Genomic DNA, 22,123 nt, shown 5'->3' with positions numbered 1-22,123 from the left:
ATGCACTGGGTTACTTCCCTGGCCCACACTCTCTCTGTTGACTTCAGAAGTACCAGGCGCATTATTGCATTCAGCATAGTAAACATCTGTGATAAACTGAGTATGAGTTCTAATCTTCCTTTTGACTTTGGGAGCCCAAAATAAAGGAAGTGATACTTTTTTTAAAAAAGTCCAGGGGTCCAGACGTTCATGTCAGACCATCTGTAGAGTGGTCTCATGAACTTGAAATACCAGCACCGCCTATAAGGCCATGACATGCAAACATTTCTGTCCTAAGCAGATGGTGGAGACTGAAACCGAGGTGAAACATCTGACCCCCTAAAATGCACTAAACTAAACCAAGAGGGTGCCAGGGTCACTGAAGCTGGTCCAGAACTCATTCAAACAGTGCTTCCTTGACTCCTCCCCGACTCCAGCTCCCAACAGGCTAAGTCATCATCCCCTTCTCCAAAGCGTGAAAGTCGCTCAATTGTGTCTGACTCTTTGTGACCCCATGGACTATCCAGTCCGTGGAATTCTTCAGGCCAGAATACTGGAGTAGGTAGCCTTTCCCTTCTCCAGGGATCATCCCAACCCTGGGATCAAACCCCCAGATCTGCTGCACTGAAGGCGGATTCTTTACCAGCTGAACCACAAGGGAAACTCCTTCTCCTCCAAGGGCCCTGCTGAATCATCCCAGTGTCATTCAAGAGAACCACGTGGGAGCCACGTGGCAGGAACAGGAAGAAGGCAGAGGACCGCCTGTTCCCACCCCGAAGAGACTGATATCAGAGAAGAGGCAGAACTTCCCACCCATAGTGTATCTGGCAAGCGTGTGAGACAGCCCTTCTCTGGACCTATCACATCTTCCAAGATGCCTGCTAAAGCCACCAAAACGCACACCAGCTAAATGCACCCCAAACCCATGTGAAAGCCCATCGTGGAGCATCTGGAATTCACAGCATCAGGCTTTATGATGTTCAACCACTCATGAAATAATGGCCCCGGTCAGCTCAGGAAATCCAAATGTCTGTCCCTAATGAGGAATCAGAGATCATGTTGATTTAAGGGGTTTAGGGACTAATCTCAGCGTCCCGGCTCAGGTTTCCTGAGCTGCTAAGAAGCTACTTAGGACCCTGAGAGAGAGCTTTAAGGAATCTGGGTCCTCTCCCTAAACCACCAGGTTCCCTGTTAAACCCAGCATCTCAGGCTGCTCCCAGGTCTGTTTATTCCTGATTTAGAATTTCGGCCCTGAGATCTATTCTGCTTTGGCCTTCTCCAGAGCCTTGGGCAGGAACGGGCACCCATGCACCCTACTGGCGGCTTCACACTTTTCCTCACCTCTGTTTCCTCTCTCTTGCCCTCCCTGTGGTTATCTGATGCTCACAGCTCATCCAGGAACAAAAAGGGACAAGAGGAATTCACAGAATTTGCTATAAAGCTTTAACAAGCCCTTGGAGGGATGTTCCCCCTTCCAGGGAACTCAACGTAATTATAAGATGAATGAAAGGAAGCTGTTGGAGACATCAGGGGCGGGTGAGCACAGGCATTGGTCAGGAGGCCCACAAGACCCAGTTCCCAGAACACGCTGGGATAGAGGGGGCTTCAGACATCACCCGGGGAAAACAAAGCTCAGGAAGGTGACATGGTCACGTGGTTACTAACTCTAGACCTCCTGGCTTCCTGGCCAGCATTTTCCATCCTCTGCTCTGTTTGCTTTGCACAGTGGATTGGGAGGGAGACCCTGGTCATCATTCTCAACAAACTCTCCTCCTCCCCAGGTTTACACTGACTAGAGGAACAAGTCACCCAAAGGTCTAACAGATGTGACTCAGGATATAACCGGCCCCTGATGGGATCGGCTCCTCCTCCGTGTTATGTTTTCAGCCACAATGGTCAGACTCCCCTGGAAAAGATCTCCCTTCCAGCAGGGATCTCAGCTGAATACCCGGGACCACAAAGCAAGAATCTCCAACACCCAACTTCAGCTACACCAAACCTCTATGCACAACAGTTCTAAAATCTGCAGTCCTATTCCTATCGATCCAGAAATAGTGAAGGTGGCAGTTAACTTCAGTGATCCAGAGACCTCCTTCTAAAAAGCACTGAATAAAGAGATCACCACTTGGTCCATTCCAGTCCCACTGGTACAGGAAGGAAGGCATGGTGACAGCGTTGAGACGCTACAACCAATCTCCACTGAAAAGGCAAAGCATAAAATCAGGGGCGTTAAGCCTGAAGGTTGAACCTGATGCTTCTATTTAATGAGGCCATAGGTCTAACTCAAAAAGGCCAGGACCCGGAGCGATACAAGCAGGTCGCTTTCTAACGGAAAATGCACTCAGTGCAGAGAGCTAAGGGTTGTGCTGTGGTCTCTTGTAACCTCTACTTTTTTTTTTTTTCTCTCCTTTGAGAATGAGGCCCCAAACACCCAGCCCTGGGCGTTCTGACAGCCCCTCGGTGGCCCTGGAGGCCCATGTCGGCCCAGAGCAGAAAACCTCTGAGGCCTCTCACAGGGGCAAACCCAAGAGATTGAAAAGTCGCCAGGCAGACCTCCATCTCCAGATCAATGGGCCCAATAGGCCAATGGATGGAGAGCAGAGGAGCTGGGATCAATGCGAAGGGGAGGGAGCAGAAGCTGCTCTCCATCCGAGGCCTCAGGTGGGACAGAGAGAGATGGAAGTGGGACGAGGGATGCGCAGGCTTCTTCCGCTTCTGTTAAGTGGCTCGGCCGCATCAGGAAGCCATTAGGAAACTGCAGCCACCACAGCCCCAAGTCGGACAATGGAAGCAGCCCTGCTGCTAGTGAAAGGGCTCACTATCTGCCCAGACACCAGCTCCCTGCCTGGCGGAGCCACAGCCGGCAAGCCCCTAGCTCTCTGGCAAGCTCCTAGCTCTCCCGGGCGTGTGGCTCGCTCGCAGGATCAGGGAAAAACAGCAGGGGCTCTCAACAGGAGATGCGGGGCCACATCCCCCTGGGCCCTGCTGGCCAGCGTGGCCAGCACACCTTTATTCCAAGAGTCACTGACAGTTGATGGGCATGGGGCTTCTGTCAGGGTGATGATCGGCGATGGCTGCCCAACTCTGTGAATGGAATAAAACCCCGAGCTATACACCTGCACATGGAGAATCTCATATTATGTGAATTATTAAAAAACAGTATTTCTCAATTTAAAAGTTATTTTTTTTTCAAAGAGCTAACAATCCGCCTGCTGTGAGCCAAGCAGTGGGAATAACTTGATGATGGGGAGACAGGGACCCTCCCCCAGGAGTTTCCCTGCAGTGGGAATACCTCGATAATGGGGAGACGGGGACCCTCCCCCAGGAGTTTCCCTGCAGTGGGAATACCTTGATGATGGGGAGACGGGGACCCTCCCCCAGGAGTTTCCCTGCAGTGGGAATACCTTGATGATGGGGAGACAGGGACCCTCCCCCAAGAGTTTCCCTGCAGTGGGAATACCTTGATGATGGGGAGATGGGGACCCTCCCCCAGGAGCTTCCCTGCAGTGGGAATACCTTGATGATGGGGAGATGGGGACCCTCCCCCAGGAGCTTCCCTGCAGTGGGAATACCTTGATGATGGGGAGATGGGGACCCTCCCCCAGGAGCTTCCCTGCAGTGGGAATACCTTGATGATGGGGAGATGGGGACCCTCCCCCAGGAGCTTCCCTGCAGTGGGAATACCTTGATGATGGGGAGATGGGGACCCTCCCCCAGGAGCTTCCCTGCAGTGGGAATACCTTGATGATGGGGAGACGGGGACCCTCCCCCAGGAGTTTCCCTGCAGTGGGAATACCTCAGGGACCAGGAGACAGGCACCCTGCCCTGGGAGCTTCCCTCTAGTGGGATAAACAAACCCCACAGAAGCACACAGACAGCAACTCCACACTTACTGCTCAGGACGAGCTGTGGGGTGACAGAGGGCGTGTAGGGGGCGACGAAGGAGAGGGGGCCAACGTGTCAAGGGCAACTCCAAGGCCAGGTGGGTGGCATCCATGAGAGCGACGAGACATGGATGTGACCTCAGCCCCAGGAAAGCCTCAGGAGACGGCAGACGGGCCCACTCACGGGAGACAGGGGAGACACTCAGGAGGCGGACGCCTGGGGTCTACAACTCCTGGGAGCATTTACATGAGGACCAAGAGAGAGGCCACAGCCTCCAGGAGACAAGCAGAGATCCCCCCAAGTTCTCCTCACCCCAAGCTATCTCCAGAAGAGGCTGCCTGAGTGTTCACTGAAGGTGACAGGAGCATTCGTACATTTAAGGCTTTCAGGAAAAGTCTCCATCAGACTGGCTCTTTCTGGAGGTTTCTCTCCCAATCCCAAGAAGGGTAGGGGGTTGAGAAAAGGAAGGGCAGATAGAAAAGGCTTCAGGCAAACAAACACGGGACCAGGCTCCCAAACCAAGAGAGATGCAGTCACAACACTTGTGACCAAAAGGGACCTTTTGGAAAATTCTTTTCCAGGAGGGATCTTGAGTTTGGGCCCCTGGAATGCCCCAGAGCAATTCTGATTGGTTCCCTGGACCCTGACTCAGACTGCGCACCGGCTCCGCTCCACCCTCGGCTCCACCCTCAGATGAGTAAATAAACTGACCCAGGGACTGACTGGAGGGAGGGAGCCAGAAGGGGAGGGAGGGGGCAGGAGCAGCATGGGAACCGGGAGAACGCAAGAGCCGACTCTGGTGCAGGGGACAGACAGATGAGAAGTCCAGTCTGCTCCAGAGACTGGTGGGGTGGCGGAATTCAAGAAATAATGCTCTGAGCCTTACACACCACTCCAGTTGGATCCAGCCCTGCCCTGGCAGCCTGCTCTTTGCTGCTTTATAATATACTGAATTAGTCACTGGCTTAGCAAGCACATTTAAACACACTGCAGCCCAGCTGTTTAAAGACACAGGATTCCTCTTCCAGCTGCCAGATTCTGCCTGTAAATCAACCATGACAATTGGCAACGGGCAGACTCCAGAGGTGCAGGGTACTGAAGGCATCTTCAGGGGCAAAGCACTTTAGTGGAAAAGACTGCTAGTGCTGGTGGAGGGGTGAGGTCTGCCGGGCATTTGCTGGGGGACAGTGGGGACATGGGTATGGAGAAGAAAGCACAGCCAGTGGGGCTTTTTCTGATCTGATGTTTATTAGCTTTAGGAGGCTGCCAAGTGGATTCACTGACCTGGCCCTTCCCAGCAGCAGGCTCACCCCTGGAGGGCAGCCTGGAGGAGGCAGTTCTACTCTGGGCCGCCTACACTGACAGGTTTGTAGAGGTTTCCTCCTAAACCTCACATACTTACTCACTCCCAGGAAAGAGGAGGAGGACAATTAAAATAATTCAATATCCTGATAACGACAATTCCAAGAACCGGCCCTGCGGACCTGGCCACGGCCTGAACACGCTGCTTTAGAGCTGGACCCGTGGGACCTGAGGCCTGGCTCGAGTTTGGTTAAGTGTGCGTGAGAGAAAGAAAACACTACCAGCAGCCACAGGGACTGCTCTGGCCCCCCTCGGTTATGGGGGTGTCGAGTGGAAAATTTTCTGTAACCAGGTTCACAGTAACCACAGTCCTAACAACCACCAAAGTAGCAACAGCACTGTCAGCAAAGAACATCTGAACGGACAGGGCAGCCTGAGAGACAGAGGATAACACCACCATTCACGAGACCCTCTGTCAGCAGACAGGCGTCCTACAGGAATTCTCTCAAACCCTTACAAGAGCCCTGAAAGCTTAGGATGACCTCCTTTGTAAGGTTTATAAAAGGAAGGCTCCGGGAAGTTAAATACTTTCCCTAAGGGCACATTAGCAAGCAGAAAATTCAAGCACAGGGCTGTCTCACCTCCAAACCCTGCTCTTTCCAGGGCAGGGCAGTGGCTGCAGGGAGAAACCACATCACAACCAACGTCATGTGTGAGAGGCCGTGGGATTCACGGATGAAGAAGACTTTCTGTGGAGCCACCCAACAATAGGTCCCTCCCCTGCAGCGATCAGGTCTCCTCTACCAAATGGGAACAGAATGCATCTGTATCTTAAGATGATGCTAAGAAACCTTCGGCCTAAACAGACCATCTGGTGAATATAAGAACCAGACACGTGACTAAAAGGGTGGACTGCACGTAGACTCCGTTACAACAGGGATTTGCAGAAGATTCTCATAGAGTGGTGGGGTTGTTGGTGTGGGAGGGGTCTCCTGTGGATCGTGCACCATCTTTTGGAAATTCAAACACTAATTCCTTGAAACTGATTTGCCCATAAAAACACTGATAGTCTTTTCTTACAAAGCAGGTGGCTGGGGACCCGGGACACTGGACTCACCTGTGGTCTCCCCTTGCTGTCTGCAGTCAATGCCTGTGAGCAACGCAGGCTTGACCCAACCCTGTGAAGCCAGAAACAAGTTGCCAGGACCCCATCTCATCTAAAACATGAAACTGCTGTTTTGTTCATCCAGCGCTGCAAACCCTTTAGAGACACTGCAGCCAGCCCGGACATTTCACATTTCTCCTATCAGTCCATCCATCACAGGTGAGGGCATGGAAAAGCCACAAGGCTTCCCTAAGAGAGGCCTTCAGAAATCCAGAAATAAAGAGATACTTTATTTTTTAAAAAATCTCCAACTGAATCAGAGGTGAACGCTAGGTCCATCTATGTAGACACTGATTCATTCCATGCATGTGTTTATTTTATTACAAACATTCCTGTTGCATCAAGTGCACTCAAGAGTTAGACGTGTGCCTCTGAATATCCGCTGCCTTGAGGATTCTCAAGTACAGGGCGGGGCGGGGGGGGGGGGGGGCGGTGTGTGTGGCTATCTTTATTCCTTGGTTTCCCAATCTGGAAAATGGAGGCCGATGCCCCCATCTCTCCTTATACAGGTTCAGTAAATTTAGGTACCCACGTTTCATTTGTCCACTTTTGAAAATACACGTGGAAGTGATGGGCACTATGTTTTTGGCTTCCTCTCTATTTCACATCCCAGTGGTCTATATTTATAGATAGATTGGATGTTTTCTTCCTTAGCCTGAGCTTAATGAGGAGCCCAAAAGAGCACACGGCTGAGAAGGATGCGTCAAGAATCAAAGCCTCTGATGAGAATGTTAGGAAATTTTCTCTCCAAACAGATTCTAAGTTGGTAGAACTTTGTAATTAGGAAGATCTAAGTTTAAATGTATGACTTGAAAGTTCTATGGGCTTGGGGAAATTATGACAGCCTTTCTGGAGCTCCATTTCTTACCTTCATAAAGGAGGTTAAACCACCAATCTTGGTACAAACTCTTATGTATAAAACAAGGGACGAGGAGATACTGTACACAGAGCATTCAGCCCACCTTTTATAATTATCAATGACTTTTGACCTTGAAAAATTACGAATCACTATGCTGTGCACCCATAACTTACATAATATTGTACATCAACCATACTTCAATAAAAACAATTTTTAGGAAAAATTTTTAAAAAATAAAAATAAGATACTAACTTCCTAGGGTTATTTAAAGAATATAGCTATTTGTGCAAACATTTTGCAAGTGCCTGACACATAGTAGGTACTGCAAAACTGTTAGTTTCACTTCTCTCATGCCCCCAAACTGAGGCACAGATACATACAGAGACCAAAAACAAGCATCTGGCAACACGTTTGGTTCCCATTAGGAGGGCAAGGCAGGCGTAAGACTGACCTCGTGATCTGATGTGAAATCAAGGATGCACTTCCTGTACACACACACGATTCACCCTCAGAGAGTTCCTAGGTATTCAGCATGGCCACACTGTATCAACTCTTCTAGTGATTTAATAATGTTCCTTGCAACACCCATGCCTCCAGAGTCTGTAAACGTGAGCTCATTAATGCTCCAAGTCTCTCCAAGCAAAGGCAGCTCACTCCCCAGGAACGCCCTGCTTCTAGGGAATGCGGAGCTGATAGCTAACACAGACAGGAGGCTCAACCCTGCAGCTCAAAGCAAATCGGGTGTCCTGACTCTCATGCCAGGCAGTAAAAGGTAAAAGAGGATGAGCCCCTATCTGGGTACACCTGTCAGGTTGTCAGCACAGAAAATGCTCAACCAGGGAAAGGGATGACTGAGGATTCCGCAGGTCTGGCCAAAATGACTCGGAAGTGGAGGCCTGTACCCCATTTGGAAGAGGTGACGCCCTCAGCAGCCACACGAACATTTGCTTTGCAAGACTAAACCTTCCTGACAAGGCTGGAGTTAGCACCCAAGTTCAAAAATGCCAAATAACCCTACTGTTTCCTACAATCAGGTATACCAGGCTCTACACCCATTGCCCGCTCCTCGTCCCTGAGAATCCAGACCCTGCCTCAAACCCTGGCCAGCTGGCCATTTAGGATTAAACTCACTCCCAAGGAAACAGCAACATGCCAAGGGGCTATTTTCCCCGCGTAGTATCTGGTCTTGGAATGCTCTGGCTTCCAGAATGACCAAAACAGGGAGGGGGAGATCACTTATTTTTCTTGCTAAGGAACAACACTTTGCTTTAAGGGGACAATCTAATATAAATTCAGTCAACTCCAAGTGTATATATACCTAGTGCCAGAGCAAATGACCCTGTCCCAAGTAGAAACTAATGGGGAAGAAAATCAAAAATGTAAATCTTGTACGTCTCTTTGGCACAGTTCTTTGCCTCTCCTACTGTGTGCTGTGGGAAAGTGTTATTTTTTATTTTTTATCTGGAAGTGTTCCTCTGGCTACCTGAAATTCATGCTCGTCATTAAAATGGACCTAATTTGCTAAAAAGGGTAAACTGAGGCTCAGAAGACCAAAGCAATTGTGCATATATTTCAACCTAGCGAAACAGAGGTTAGACAGAAATTCTTTCCCAAGCTCCTTAGACTAAAAAAAAATAAAGTGTATTTCTCAAAGTCCAAGGTTCAGACTACCCCTAGAGGAGAATTGCATATTTGTCTTAAAGTCTGTGAGGTAACTCACCTTTTTTTTTTAACTTCTTGAGAAAGAACTAACTAACCTACCATCCTACTTAGTTTGTCCAGTGTTTGCATCATGGAAAGCTGGGCAAATTTTCCAGACCCCATGACAGTAATCTGTGCCACCTACTCAAAGCTCAGTAATTAGACGACTATGGACAGGCGATCCACTAAGCATATAGAAAATACACAATGAAATTTCTCTAGCAAAAGAGCAGAGAATGTTCTCTTAACATCTCTACCTCCAGCTAATCTTTAGCAGCCGTAACAGTAATGTGAATGTTATTATATCATGTTCTCATCAATTCAAGAAAAGATTTAAAATGCGTGTGGCCAAATGGAAATGTCAAGGGGTTTGGAGAACCCCAGCTTCTGGTTCTAACTGTGCCCCTTACTCACCAAGTCACCTTGGGAAAGAAACCTGCCATCACAAATGGGCATCAGTTTCCCCACTTGCAACACAATGGTAACTCCAGGGATGACCTGAACCTCAAAGAGGGTGAAGTCACGTGTCAAACTGCAAAATGCTATGGGATCAGGACCAAGGAAGAAGTGAAATAGTAAATAATATGCACAAACAGACCTTAGTATCTCCCCAAAGTAAACAAACACCCAAATATTTTTGAGAAGGGTGACCTCTGGCATGAACTCCAGCTGGGCTTAAATCTAAACTCCACTCACCCACTGTATGGCTGTGGGCACACTGTTTAGCCTCACCGATGCTTCATCTAGGAGACAGGAATAATACTCAGCTATTAGAGATGCCATAAAAGAATGAGATTCTTGGCACATTAGTAAGCTGGCATCCAACAACTAACAGAAAAGAAAAAAAGAAATAGATAAAAACGAGATGAGAGATGCCTACACAAGTACACATGGATCAACTCTGCCCTCTTATCGGTTTTTCCCCCAAACTTGCACGCCGATCTAAGGTCCCTGCTCCTGAAAGAAAAGGGCACCTGGATCAGGCCCAAAATGCAGCAATAACATCAAGAACTTGATTTTCAGATAACAGCTATATACAGGCGCCGTTCCTCCACTGCCATTGAAAGGCCAGCAGCCTACGCTCACCACACCCCAGCACATACTCGCAGCTTCCTGGACCTGGGGAAACCAGAGCAGCTGGGATCCCCAGGCAGCCAGCCCTGTAGGAAGGCCAGACCCCCATCCCTGAGCGCCCAGCAGCCAGGGACCAGGCCCCTCCTGGGTACAAACAGGAGACTGGGGCCTCACCGGAGTGGCTTTCAACAGAACGTGTTCCTGCTGCAGGAGGCGACTGTTTATGCCCAGAGCAGTGCTCTGAGAAGGGCAGCCGAGATAAAGCAGCTCTGGCTCAGTTCACAGTCTCAGTTACCCCTGGGGATGCAGCTGGGACCATGGACCTGCAGAGGACCCACCTTCCTCCAGAGCAGACCACACCCCCACCCCACACCCGCCAGACTGGAGCTGCTTCCCGCTGCAGCGGTAGCAAAGGTTGATGGAAATAGGAAGCTGTTTCATGAATGGGGACCAAGAGGGAGGCTTCACGCCTGGTCCAGCATCACCCCAGACATGCGTTTCTTCAACTGTAAGCAAGGCCTGGGACAACCCCCAATGCCTCTCTCGGTGAACGGTAATCTTTGCAGATGTACTCAAACTCATCTCAAGGACGGAACTGTGATTAACAGAATCTGGGGATCCAGAGAAAAATATCCCCGTTTTTGCTCACCTCTTGAATGACATTTCATGCTCTCTCACAGCCGGAGTTATTTCAAATACTATTTAGAGTCATAAACTATCTGGGTTAAGAGAAACCTTACAGGTCATCTTCTCCATTGAGTTTTATTTCACCAATGAAGAGTCTGAGGTCCAGAGAAAGGAAATTACTTGTTCAAGGCCATATAGACAAATGGTTGCAAAACCCTAGCTAGAATCCAGGCTTCCTGGCTCTCCAGGCAGTGATGGGTCCCCCAGAGTGGACATATGACTTCGTTAGAACACAAGATGTAATCCTAGGAGGCTGAGAGGTCTCCCTTTATCATTCATAAATCCTCATTGCATTCCAGGCATTTAATTACCATTGTAATGAAATAAGATAACCAATGCATAATGTATAAAACAAACATACAAAAAAAAAAAGACCCTAGGCAGGGAACCTCAAATAGATAGGAGAAAGAAAAATTAATACTAAAAGTATAGAAGTCAACACATGGAAACTTTCCCACAGAAAATTCCCTGTAGTGGATTTTCTAAAAGGTATTTGAACGTCAGACTCAATCACACACTCTCATGGATAATCATGGTGATTATCCAAGTACAAAACTGTAATTGCACAAAAATATCTTTAACTGAGTGCATGTATAATACCAGCACATAGTAGGAGTTTCTAAATACACACTTCAAAAACCATGTATCTACAAACACTCACCAGGGTTAGGAACCCTTGGCCTGACCTAGATTCTTATTTTCCATTTGAACCTTGAAAATATGTACCTGATTGATTCTGTCATCTTCTCTGAGGTTTAACGCTTATTCTGATAAACTGATATAGAGGTTTTAACAACTAACAGTATGAGTGGGAAGTAATGCTACCAAAAAAAAAAAAAGACAACAGCTCTCTCATAAGCCTTTTTAATAACACTGCTCTTTTCTTAAAATCTCCCTATTTTCAAAGGCAAAATTCATCCTGAGATGCAAAAGGTTCTTGCGCGGATCCTGACGTGACACTTCTCTCTTCTCTTTCTACAATCAAGGTATTCTTCATATTTATGTAAGCCTTTCTTTTAGTCCAAACTTTCAGCATTCTCCCCACACTACTCTATTTAAAATAATCCTCTCCATGTTTTTAGCACCTCTTTCAAATGCTTTTGAAATACCCAGGTTCTCCCTGAAGCTGACCCAGGAAATTACTCTAGCCTAGAAGTGTTGCCCAACAGACAGAAAATATAAACAATCACCGACCCCCACGTACTTCTACAAGTTCAAGTAATGGTCCTCTTGCACTATTGGCCATGAAAGCACCTGGAGCACAGGGACTGTTCCAACTGGGTTGCCCTGACTTGTGCAGGATATAAAGTATTCAGAAAAGATGACACAGACAGAGTGGAAACAGCAGATCCAAGACTACCCACCCAGCCACTCGGACCGGAATTCCTACCCAAGCGCCATGTTTGGTTCACATGGGAGTTTTCCCAAAAGTCTATAAAATATCACTTAAATTCTTTAATTTTTTTATGCTATTTCCTTTCATTCTTTCATTACTCCTTTCATAATTTCTTACTCTTTTCTCCCTCACCTCTCTTCTTGTTTTAGAGAAGAGATACTACGGTTAAAAGCACCAATTCCTTTCCTCCCATCCTAAAAAATGAAGGGCTTACATTTTTACCCTTTGTTTTTACCCCTGTTAATGGTTAAAAAAAAAAAAAAAAACACCACACACTTTTTTGTGTGTGTGTGCCCCTTTGGATCCCAATGTAAAACTTCTCATCTCGGATAAACATTACACAAAAAAATGTCATCGTCTTCACATGTGTAAATGAAATAAACAGGGGGAAATATTGGCATTTCCCCCTACTCAGAAGTTCATTTTCACACACACACACCCTACATGCTTAAAGCTTACAGTTCCTCTGCAGAACCGTGCAAAGAAGAAATCAACAGCTCAGCAGAGCGCCCCAAAGCTACCAAGAGGTTTCAAATGCTTAGATCGAACGCGTTTGAGGTTGATTTTTAGTTGTTTCCCAGGCTCTGAGAAATATTCTGTGTCAAAAACACATTTAAAAATATAACTCACGGTTGAGGGAAACCACACAGAACTTGAATTTCTTCAAACTCTGACTCTTGTCCTTTTAACTTACTCTGGATGGCCTAAAACCCTAAAATTAGCAACTTAGAGCAGATATCATAAAAATACTATTGTCCAAAATCAGTGTCTATGGGGTGTACACCCGGTTTCCGGGGAGAGTCCTACTCTAGGTTTACCTCTCATTCTGGTATAATCCCTAAACAACCCTTATACTCTGAAAAAGTGTCCCAGTTTGGATGGTAAATTTTAAGCACACACCATCAAGATCTGAAGTCCAACAGCCTACAACTTTCCGATGCTGCACTGGGTCTTAAGGCACCATCCAGGCCAGTGTCTTACAGTTCTCAGAGACAGAATGAATCGCTACAGAAAAAGGACAATGGAGACCAGCTGATGGGCAGTAAGAAGCCACCTTTCCAGTGCCGAGTGACAAGCCTGGTCCCAAGCAGCAGAAACTGGAAAGAACATGGGAAATATAAAGAACCTGGCCAAATAATCAATAAACACTTATGGCTCAAACAGCAATATTTTGAGTGTTTCTGTAAGCATGGCTCCCTGCCAATGAAATTGGATCTGCTGTAACCTACCCTACAGGCCAATTTCTTTCTGTATCTGCACGGAGACTATAAACTACACAATTAAAAAGAAAACAGTAACACAGATAGGCATAGGGCTTCAGAGAAGTGGCCAAGTAGAAATAGGCTGTTTCTGCAACTTGAAAAACGTGTACTAATGTTCTGGAAAAAGATCTCTTCAACCCAACTCCAGCAAAATGGAGCTGTAGATACATGACAAAGAAACATGACAGATTGGGGGACTGTCTTGACATTCCAAACCCTGAGTTAAGAAGAGCTTAACAGCTGTAAGTAAAAAAACCAAGAATGCTGAGAGTTGTTTTAATCTCTAAGTCATGTCCGACTCTTGGCAACCCCATGAACTGAGAAGAGCTCCCCAGGCTCTTCTGTCCATAGGATTCTCCAGGCAAGAATACTAGAGGGGGTTGCCATTTCCTTCTCTAGGGCATCTTCCCAGATCAGGGACTGAACCTGATTCTCCCGCACTGGCAGGCAGATTCTTTACCACTGAGCCACCAGGGATGCCCAGAATGCTGTGAATAGGGTGGTAAATCCCATCAGAGATTCCATCTGAGCAAGGGGATCAATTTTTCATTCTAGAGCAGCCAGATAAAAAACATGGGGACAAACTGCTCTCTGTGATAACTGTGGGACTCCAAGGGTACTGTATGGAGAAAATGCTCCCCATAAGGCAATGACTGAGGAACCAAGACCTCACCCATGGATAAGCTTCCAGGGCATCTGTTGGTTTCCCTCTGAGCTGTGGGCCGTGCAGGGTAAGCAGGTCTCACGTAGCATCCTGTGGCTCAACTTTCCTCCTTGTACCAGAATACACCCAAGATTAAAGGTAAAAGGGGAAGGGGTGGCAGAGAATGAGATGGTTACATAGTGTCATCCACTCGGATGGACATGAGTTTGTGCAAACTCTGGGAGACAGTGGAGGACAGGGAAGTCTGGTGTGCTGCAATCCCTGGGGTTGCAAAGAGTCAGACACAACTTAGCAACTGAACAACAAAAACAGCATGCCCTGACCCATGACATGGGCTTGAAAACTCTACACTTTAGGCAGAAAAAAAAGTAAAATGTATTTGCTGCACAGACAACAAACGCAGGTACCTCTGGCCTCCTTACAAGAAGAAAAATTAAATTACATATGTAACTAAGAAAACAAGCTAGTTACTGATCTATGTCTCTCGTCCCTCTGTTTGTGAGTGAGATCCATGCAGAGCTGCGTCCATGATGAAAGAGGTAAAACAGGCCCAACGGGGAAGCTCCGGGAAGGATGTAACCTTGGAAGTAAACACAATCCCGTCCTCACCTGTGAGAAAAGGAACTCCGTCTGGAAAGCACTGGAAGAAAAAGAAGCCTGGTTCTCTGCTTGGTGATCTCAGGCAAGCGTTACTGGAATCTTTACGCATCTTCTTAAAGCAACTCACCTGGACTGCTGGCCCTGGAGGGAGTTCACAGGACAGACAGGCCCTTGCCCCCTAACTCAGAGGAGCCATGCAGGGTGACCGGGAAACCTTGCCCCCCTGAACTCCCAAAGCACCGACCCCACCCCCGCAAGTGCGGCCTCTTTTAATTCCCTGGCTTTCTGTGAATAACATGGTGTTTTACCTACTGTACAAAATGCTCCGCAAGGCTTATGAATTTGTAAATTTCTAACCTTGAGCTTTGAGGAAATTATGCGTATCTTGGAATATTCTCCTCCACATCTAAACAAGGGATATGATAATACGTCCCCTACCCCGGAGTCGGGGTGTGACATGGGAAAGACCCTGGTTCAAAACGCAGGTTCAATACATGTTTCAGAAATACCCCCTACAACTTGGGAATGGCAGGAATCTACCTTCATTGAACTCAGGGAATGCCACCACAGCCCTGGGTGATTAATTCTGCAAACCAGCAACGACTATAATTACTCTGTCGCTGTCGCAGAGTTATCTGTTCTCTTTGCAATAAGGAGCCTGGCTTTCCTGGAATATCCTGACCTACACTAACCAGCTCTCGGTTCTGCACAGAGTTTGATGGAGCCCAGAGCAAGCTGAGCTCTGGTAGGGTAGATCTCAGGCTGGTCTGTCTCCTAGGAGGAGGTGATCCCCCTTCAGGGTGGTCTGGTCTCTTTAAGAAAGAAAAAAAGTTACAGAGACAAAAAAAAAAAAAAAAAAAACAACCAGCAATACAAACCAACCAAAAATGCCCGGAATGCAAGCTCTGCCAACCAAATAAATAAATAAGATGTGAGATACTTTATAATAACTGGACATGATGCTTTTCTCAACCCTGCATAACTGAAAATCTCTGCATTTCCATCAACCCTACAAATGTGCCCTGGCCTCTGCTCCCAGACAGCACTGACAACCTCCATCACCCACAGTAACTGAGTCCCTGAGCCTATAACTGACAATCAAGCTCCAGAGATGCCCTGAGCCTCTGAGTGTCCCCTGGTTCACTGAGTTTGCTGTCGGGGACACAGACTAGAGTGTGAGATCTCAGTGAAGCAGGTGAAAAGGTCCTCTCTAACTTCACTCTTCTTTCCCTCTCAACTAAGAGATTAGGGGAGGTACGTAAGACGGCTGTAGCCCCTATAAAACACTTCAAGCTACCCCCCTCCACCCACCCAATTCTACAGTCACCAAGGTCATTTTGTGCTGTTATTACAGATCAGCACTGTTTAAAGATATGCATACAGTAACAGATTTATTTCCATCAACCCTATGAGGTAGAACGGTAATCATACTCATCTGACAGCTGCAGGAGCTGGAACACAGAGAGATTTGTTCAAAGTCACAAAACTAGTAAGTGGCACAACTGAGATTCAAAATTAGACAGGCTGGCTCCAGAGACCCTGCTCGGAAAGGAGAATGGTCCGTGGGGGTCTGGAAACACAGTGAAAGAGTGATCCTAAGAGCGCGGCAGCTCTGCGTTTTTTGTCTGCTTAGTTGAAGTTACAAAGACTGACCGAAGGTGCTGGGAGAAGACGGAGCTTCTTCCTGTCTCCTAAGGCAATACAGGTCAGAGGGATGGACAGCCTTTTCTAGGGCTGGAAGGGGGCTGATGCTTTCAATCTTGTAAAAGACCAAACATCCAGAATCAGAATTCCTGCTCTTCACTGAGCATTACTGCTCACCTCACCAAGAAGGTGAAGTGGGAAAGGAGAGAAAAAATTAAGCGGCTGGGATGTATTTGCTTTGGCACCCAGCCTCCACCCCTTCTCAGCAAACTCCACACCAGGTGGGAATGCCACAGACTCTCTGTGGTCGCGTTTGTTTTAACCCATTTAAGCTCCGAGAACCCGGCAATCATGTATTACAATCAAAGTGATATATGCAACTTTACACTTACAAAGGAAGTTCAACGCCAATGTTATTTCCAAGTACATGTTCATTTGGCCCTAAAAGCTGTCAAAACTCCAATGAGGCCTCAATCCAGAATAAAAGTGAATAAAAGTTCTTGATCAGACCCTAGCCACTGAGACTGGCAAATAACCCTGGGCTCCTGCTGGGAGCCTCCCTCCTGCCTCTCTCCAGCTCTCATACATTTGCGGGGGGCGGGGGAGGTTGCAGAGGTGATAGCTGGTCTAATTAATGAAACCAGTTCAGTTCCCCCAAATAGTTGTCTCCACACGTAAGAAACTAAACAAGCCAAAGAATCATTCTGGCAAACATTTAAGTCACAGCTGTAGACATGCTATGAGATGTTAAACTTTTAAAATGTCCTGTATGGTCTTTTAGGCAAACCAAATCCCCACTTTGCCCCTGAGTGTCTTTTCCCACCAACAAAAGCCAGCAGCCCTGGCCAGTGCTTCCTGCACCCCTGCACCTGCGAGTTCAAGTCTCAACTGAAGTTTCTCTGCCAAGCTTTACAGAAGCAACTTGCAGTATTACTCAAGGCAGCTGTACACTGAGAAGGTAGAAACACAGATATATTGCACTTGAGCTGCTGGCTCACCAGACATTCTTAGGTAAGTAACCTACCTTCTCTGTGCCTCTATTTCCCTTTCTGAGCTATGAGTACAACAGTCACATATATGCTACTAACCCTCCAGAAAAGAAAACGAACTCAAACTTAGATATTATATTCGCTCTGTACTTTCAAGATTCTCTATTTAGTTTTCCCAAGATAGCACCAGAAATCAAATCTCATTACAATGAATGGCTGAACACTTCCCAATTTCTTTGATCAGCTGAAATTTTGTTGTACTGAAGGCTGTTGACAAAATCAGATCAGAGGCATGTAAACCATTTTGCAAAGGAAGGACACTGTAAATTTGGTTATTATAATGGTGACGACTGCAGCATTAGGCCTCACTGTCCCCATCTTACAGATGGGAAAGCTAAGAATAGTTACTTGCTCAGGATTTATTTTTATCAATAACCAACAGAACAGCATCATCTACTTAAAACCTCTAATATTTACTAAAACACTCCCCCAAAATGCTTCCGCTGTTTACTGTGATCTAAAACATGTGTTGCTAGGGGGCCCTTTTTCCTTCCCAGCACACCAAATCCACTGTAGGTTTCTGAACTGACAGATCCACACGCTATTTCCCAGACAACCAAATCTGTCTCTTCCCCATAAACACACATATAAACAAGCCATACTTAAGAAAAGGAGGCATTAGTTGAGATCTGTCTTTACTGGGAATTCTCCTTTCACTTCCTCTATAAATGGTTAGCATCAATTGGGACTAAGAGAATTTATTCTGGCTTCTTTAACAACGCCCAGCCCCCAGCCCCCAAGGCCACCATCACACCAGCATCATTTCTAAACTGTAGCTCTCTGTGCCTGAAATGTCTCCAAGGTTCTAGTTCATCTCAGCATCTCTGTGACAACAGTCTTAGTCTTTCTGTACCTCCCAGGGAGCAACCCAGAAACCCTGGGCTTGAGTGTTAGGGGGTCTAAGAGAAATCACCACCCACTGCTGTGTCTTCATTAAGGTCTCTGAAAGATCTTCAAATAACAAAATTCAGCCTGGCTTGTGTTGAAAGTTTAAACAGATTAAGAAAGGGTTAAAATAAGCAACTAATTACGGTGGAGGCAAAAGAACTGTTAACCACCGCACTGGCTGAACTTATTGATCATCAGATACAACAGAGCTGCCTGTTACTGCGATTAATTATTTTCCAAAAGCATCAGCTTGTCCCTTTACATCTTTCTATATACCTTTACCTCCAAAATCATGAAGCTCTTCAGGACAGCTGGCAGTTCCTATCCTGAAAGAAAGCATCTTTTCTTCTCAAACTGCTTTATTCCAGAAATTCTAGAGTGCCAGAGTCCATTAAACTGCTCAGCATCAAAAACTGTGTCTAAGACAAACTGAAATTTCTTTCCTATCCCTTTCTTCTGCAAATCCAAGAGCTGGATAACACACCAACCAAAGACCCAAAATCACATTTGGTGTTGGGAGGTTTTCCCATAGACCTTAGGTAGCAAGGGAAAAATTAATGGCAGATTAGAAAGATGGATGAAGTAACCTGCATAAACAGAATGGGGATGTTTCCCCTAGTTAAGATGATCATTTCAGCTCTGCGTCCATCTCCATACCCTCAACCCCGAAAAGAGACACTAGACAGCAAAAGAACATGTGACAGGCGAGCTCAGGAAGGCAGGACATTTGAAAATGTGCTTGAAGGCCAGCCAGTTAGACACCCTTTGGGCTCTTACTCCCCAGGGCTCTCCATCTAGCTCCAACTCTGGGCGATGTCGGCAGGGTCAGAGGATGATGTCCTAGGCGGCAGTGTCCACCCTCACTAACGTTAAAGAATAAGGCCAGAGGGTTCCCGCTCATTTGGAAAAATAAGAAAACAGGAATGGGGGTGCTGGACATTCTAAAAGCTTTTTCCCACTACTCACAAAAACACAGCTGTGAAAATAAATACCACCACCACCACCCCCAACAAAGGTATCGGGCCACCAACAGTCCAGCTCTTCCTCCTGTCTACATCTTTCCAGCTGCCACCAGCATCGCCTGCTTAGCAGCTGGGGCAGAAACGCACCACTTGCCTGGAAGGGAAGATCACAGGGGGAGAAGTGGAGGGGACCCAGGCCAGAGGCCGAGGGCTGGGGTTGGGGGGCCTTGGCAGTCACCACTCACCCGGGGAGGGGAAAAGCTCCATATCCACTTTTTCCGTCTTGATGATGGTGAGAGTCGGTTTGAGATCGACGGCCGCCTTCATGGTGCCAGGAGTGGGGAGGGGGGACAGACGGGGCTAGAGCGAGTTTGCTGTTATTCTTGTTTTTCTTTTTAATGGGAATGAGTAACAGGGGAAAGGGGACGGGGGAATCGGACCTTCTTCTTTAAAATCTCAAATTTCCGCTGACTTTGTCCCGCGCCCAGAAGGTGAGCGCCCGGAACTCTCTCCGGGGTAGTTGGCACTTTGCGGGAAAGTGCGCGCGCGCCGGGTCCCCGCCTCGCCTGCGCCCCGCCGGCTCCCTCCTCGTCCGCGCCCGGCTCCCTCCTCTCCGCGGGCAGCCGCCTGCGCTCGCCCTCGCCCTCGCTCTCCAGAGCCGACTCCCTCCCTCGCCCGCGCGCTCTCCCCTCCTCTTTGGGGCGTAGCTCGCGGCGCCGGGCCCGGGCCGTGGGTCTGCGCGCCCGGCCCCCACCCCCAGGATCTCTGCCGGGCGGGAGGGGGGTGTCGGGGGGACTCAAGGGCGGGGCGACGAGGGGCGGGGCGACGAGAGGCGGGCGCGGCCGGGAGGCGGGGCCGGGGACCCTCGGCCAATCGCCGGCCACGGCCCAAACCGAAAGGAAGCGGGGCGGAGCTCGGGGCCCTCCGCGCCCACCGCGCCCACCGCGCCCTCGGCTCCTCGCGCCCTGCAGCCGGGTCGCCTGGGAGCTTCGCGCAGAGCCGGGAGGCCGCGAAGTCCCCTACTTGGGGGAGAAGAGCCCGGAGCGAGCGGGCTGGCTAGTGCCCGGGCCACCCCGGCAGTTTGGGAAAGTCCATCTGATTCTCCACGCATTCTTGAGGACTTGGTCACCCGCTCCCGCCCCCTCCCGGGAGCGGCATAGTTTTCCAAGTGCGTGTCCATCATTCATTCACAAACACTGACACACAGGACGTGAGGCAGCGGCTGGAGGGGCGTGCGTGCGAGCAAGGGGCTCCGAGGCAGTGTCCTCAAAGGGCTCTGGGAATGCTGGACTCCGGCCGCTTAGTGACTCAGGGATCGGGGCTGTATTGCTGGAGGAGCCTTCGATTTTCCCAGAGCCCACCCGCGTCATCGTTAAGAAATCAATTAAGAAGTGAGCTGCCCTTGATAAGAATCTAGCTGCCACTGGTACGGATGGAGCCCAAGGCTGCCTCCTGGAGACCCCAAAACAACGGCCCAACGACTTCTATAGTACAGTATTAGTAAAGTCAAGAACCGGGGCCCCAAACTGGAATCCAGCCCTGGGCTTCCTTGAACTTCCAGTTTCCCTACAGCAGTGGTTCTCTTCCTCTAATTATATCACCATTGGCCAAAGTTTTGTCTTTCCTTTCACAAATTCTCCTCTACTAGATAAACCTGACGACCCTCCTATTGCCACTGTCTAAAACATGATGCACAGCTCTGTGGTTTGAAATTTCTGGAGTATATCATTCACAACCATGACAGAATCACAGTTTCAGCCCCCTTTTCCATTTGGGAAGCCCAGACACTTAGGATACACTAACATGACCCCTGCGTAATTAATAGTTTGCCACTGGCGCATTGGTTATAAACGGAGAGAGTTGGTCCTAATTAACAAATCAAGCAGTAGACCCAGAGGTGCACACCTACACACAGGTACAGATATCGGGAGCCAGGCATTGATACCTATCTTTGATGAACTAAAAGAGTAAACATAAATCTCTCTGAACAACCTCAGAGGAAGCTATTTTTAATCCTGTTTCCTGATTTCTAAGCATATGTTGAACTCCCACCACATGGTTATAACTGTAACCTCAGCCTCTGATAAGTCTTAACACACCTGCTTACCTCATCTAACTCCAGTTTTGTCCTCTTGAAGTATAGTAATTTACAGGTTTCCCACAGCCAGGGAGGGAAGGAGCCAGGAAGAGAAGATAAATCTGAAATCTCGGGCTCCTGGTTCAAACTTCAGGTTATGCTCGTCTTCCAGTGACTCTGTAAAGTATTTGTATGAGGGTAAGCCTGATAGACGAAGGATTGTTGTCATCCAGCTGTGTTTCCAAAAGGTATGAGAAAACAGCGCTGACCCCCAGATGACAAGAACAGACCCATCAGATCCTGGGAAAAGCTGGGGGAAAGAGCACATGAATGAATTGTGCATTTGCACATTCAAATGAGCAGCCAAGAAAGAGATCTTGAACCAATCCTGCCTTACCCACTGTGAATACATCAGCAAAAAGAACTGTGCAAATCAGGAGTTGCTTTGGGGAATTTTGTTTTATCAATGTTATGTTAAGGAAATGCTGGCATTCTTTTTAATCCAGGTGTGAGTATTCTATTTCAAATGCAGCTTTCTCAGAGCAAGTCCTGTCTCTCTCCCTCAGTCCTTTTCTCAGCTTTCTTTCCAGGCTAGCCTAAACACTGCTAACCACCCCCATCCCTGCAAATAAGACACTCAAAGAGCCTCCTATGATAGATCCAAAAACATTGTCCACTCCAGCATTGGGGAAAGTTTATTCCTTCAATTCCTCAATGATGACAGCTCAACTTGTCAGTCATCCTTTATAACCCAGTCCTGAAGCACAGAAGCTTGAAAGGTTTGACTGTACAAATCAGGGAATGGGGTTTGGGAGATAGCCAGGGGCCACCACCGACTGTAGGAAAGTTACGCTGCAGGAGGCCAGTTGTGAATATTGATGTTAGCAGAAGTTATACATCCAACCTCCCATCTGGGTGAAACTTCCCTA

The 22,123-nt window shown here is 47.8% G+C and overlaps 1 protein-coding gene across 5 annotated transcripts in view; it reads right to left on the bottom strand.

The window, feature by feature from the left end:
- Nucleotides 1-22,123, bottom strand: part of ETS1 (ETS proto-oncogene 1, transcription factor) — a 143,061-nt gene that overhangs the window by 55,343 nt on the left and 65,595 nt on the right. For 3 of the 5 annotated variants that reach the window (XM_068978742.1, XM_068978743.1, XM_068978744.1), the window contains exon 1: nucleotides 19,363-19,714. The exons of the other annotated variants lie outside the window; for them this stretch is intronic. In XM_068978742.1, coding sequence (XP_068834843.1) covers nucleotides 19,363-19,444 — 82 coding nt within the window. In that variant the 5' untranslated portion in view covers nucleotides 19,445-19,714. Of the gene's footprint in view, nucleotides 1-19,362; nucleotides 19,715-22,123 lie in introns of those variants that run through there. 5 annotated transcript variants of the gene reach the window in all.

Source organism: Capricornis sumatraensis, chromosome 8, assembly GCF_032405125.1.
Source record: "Capricornis sumatraensis isolate serow.1 chromosome 8, serow.2, whole genome shotgun sequence".
Lineage (NCBI taxonomy): Eukaryota > Metazoa > Chordata > Mammalia > Artiodactyla > Bovidae > Capricornis > Capricornis sumatraensis.
The sequence above is the reverse complement of the archived record's forward strand: the minus strand, read 5'-3'. Positions and strand labels throughout refer to the sequence as shown.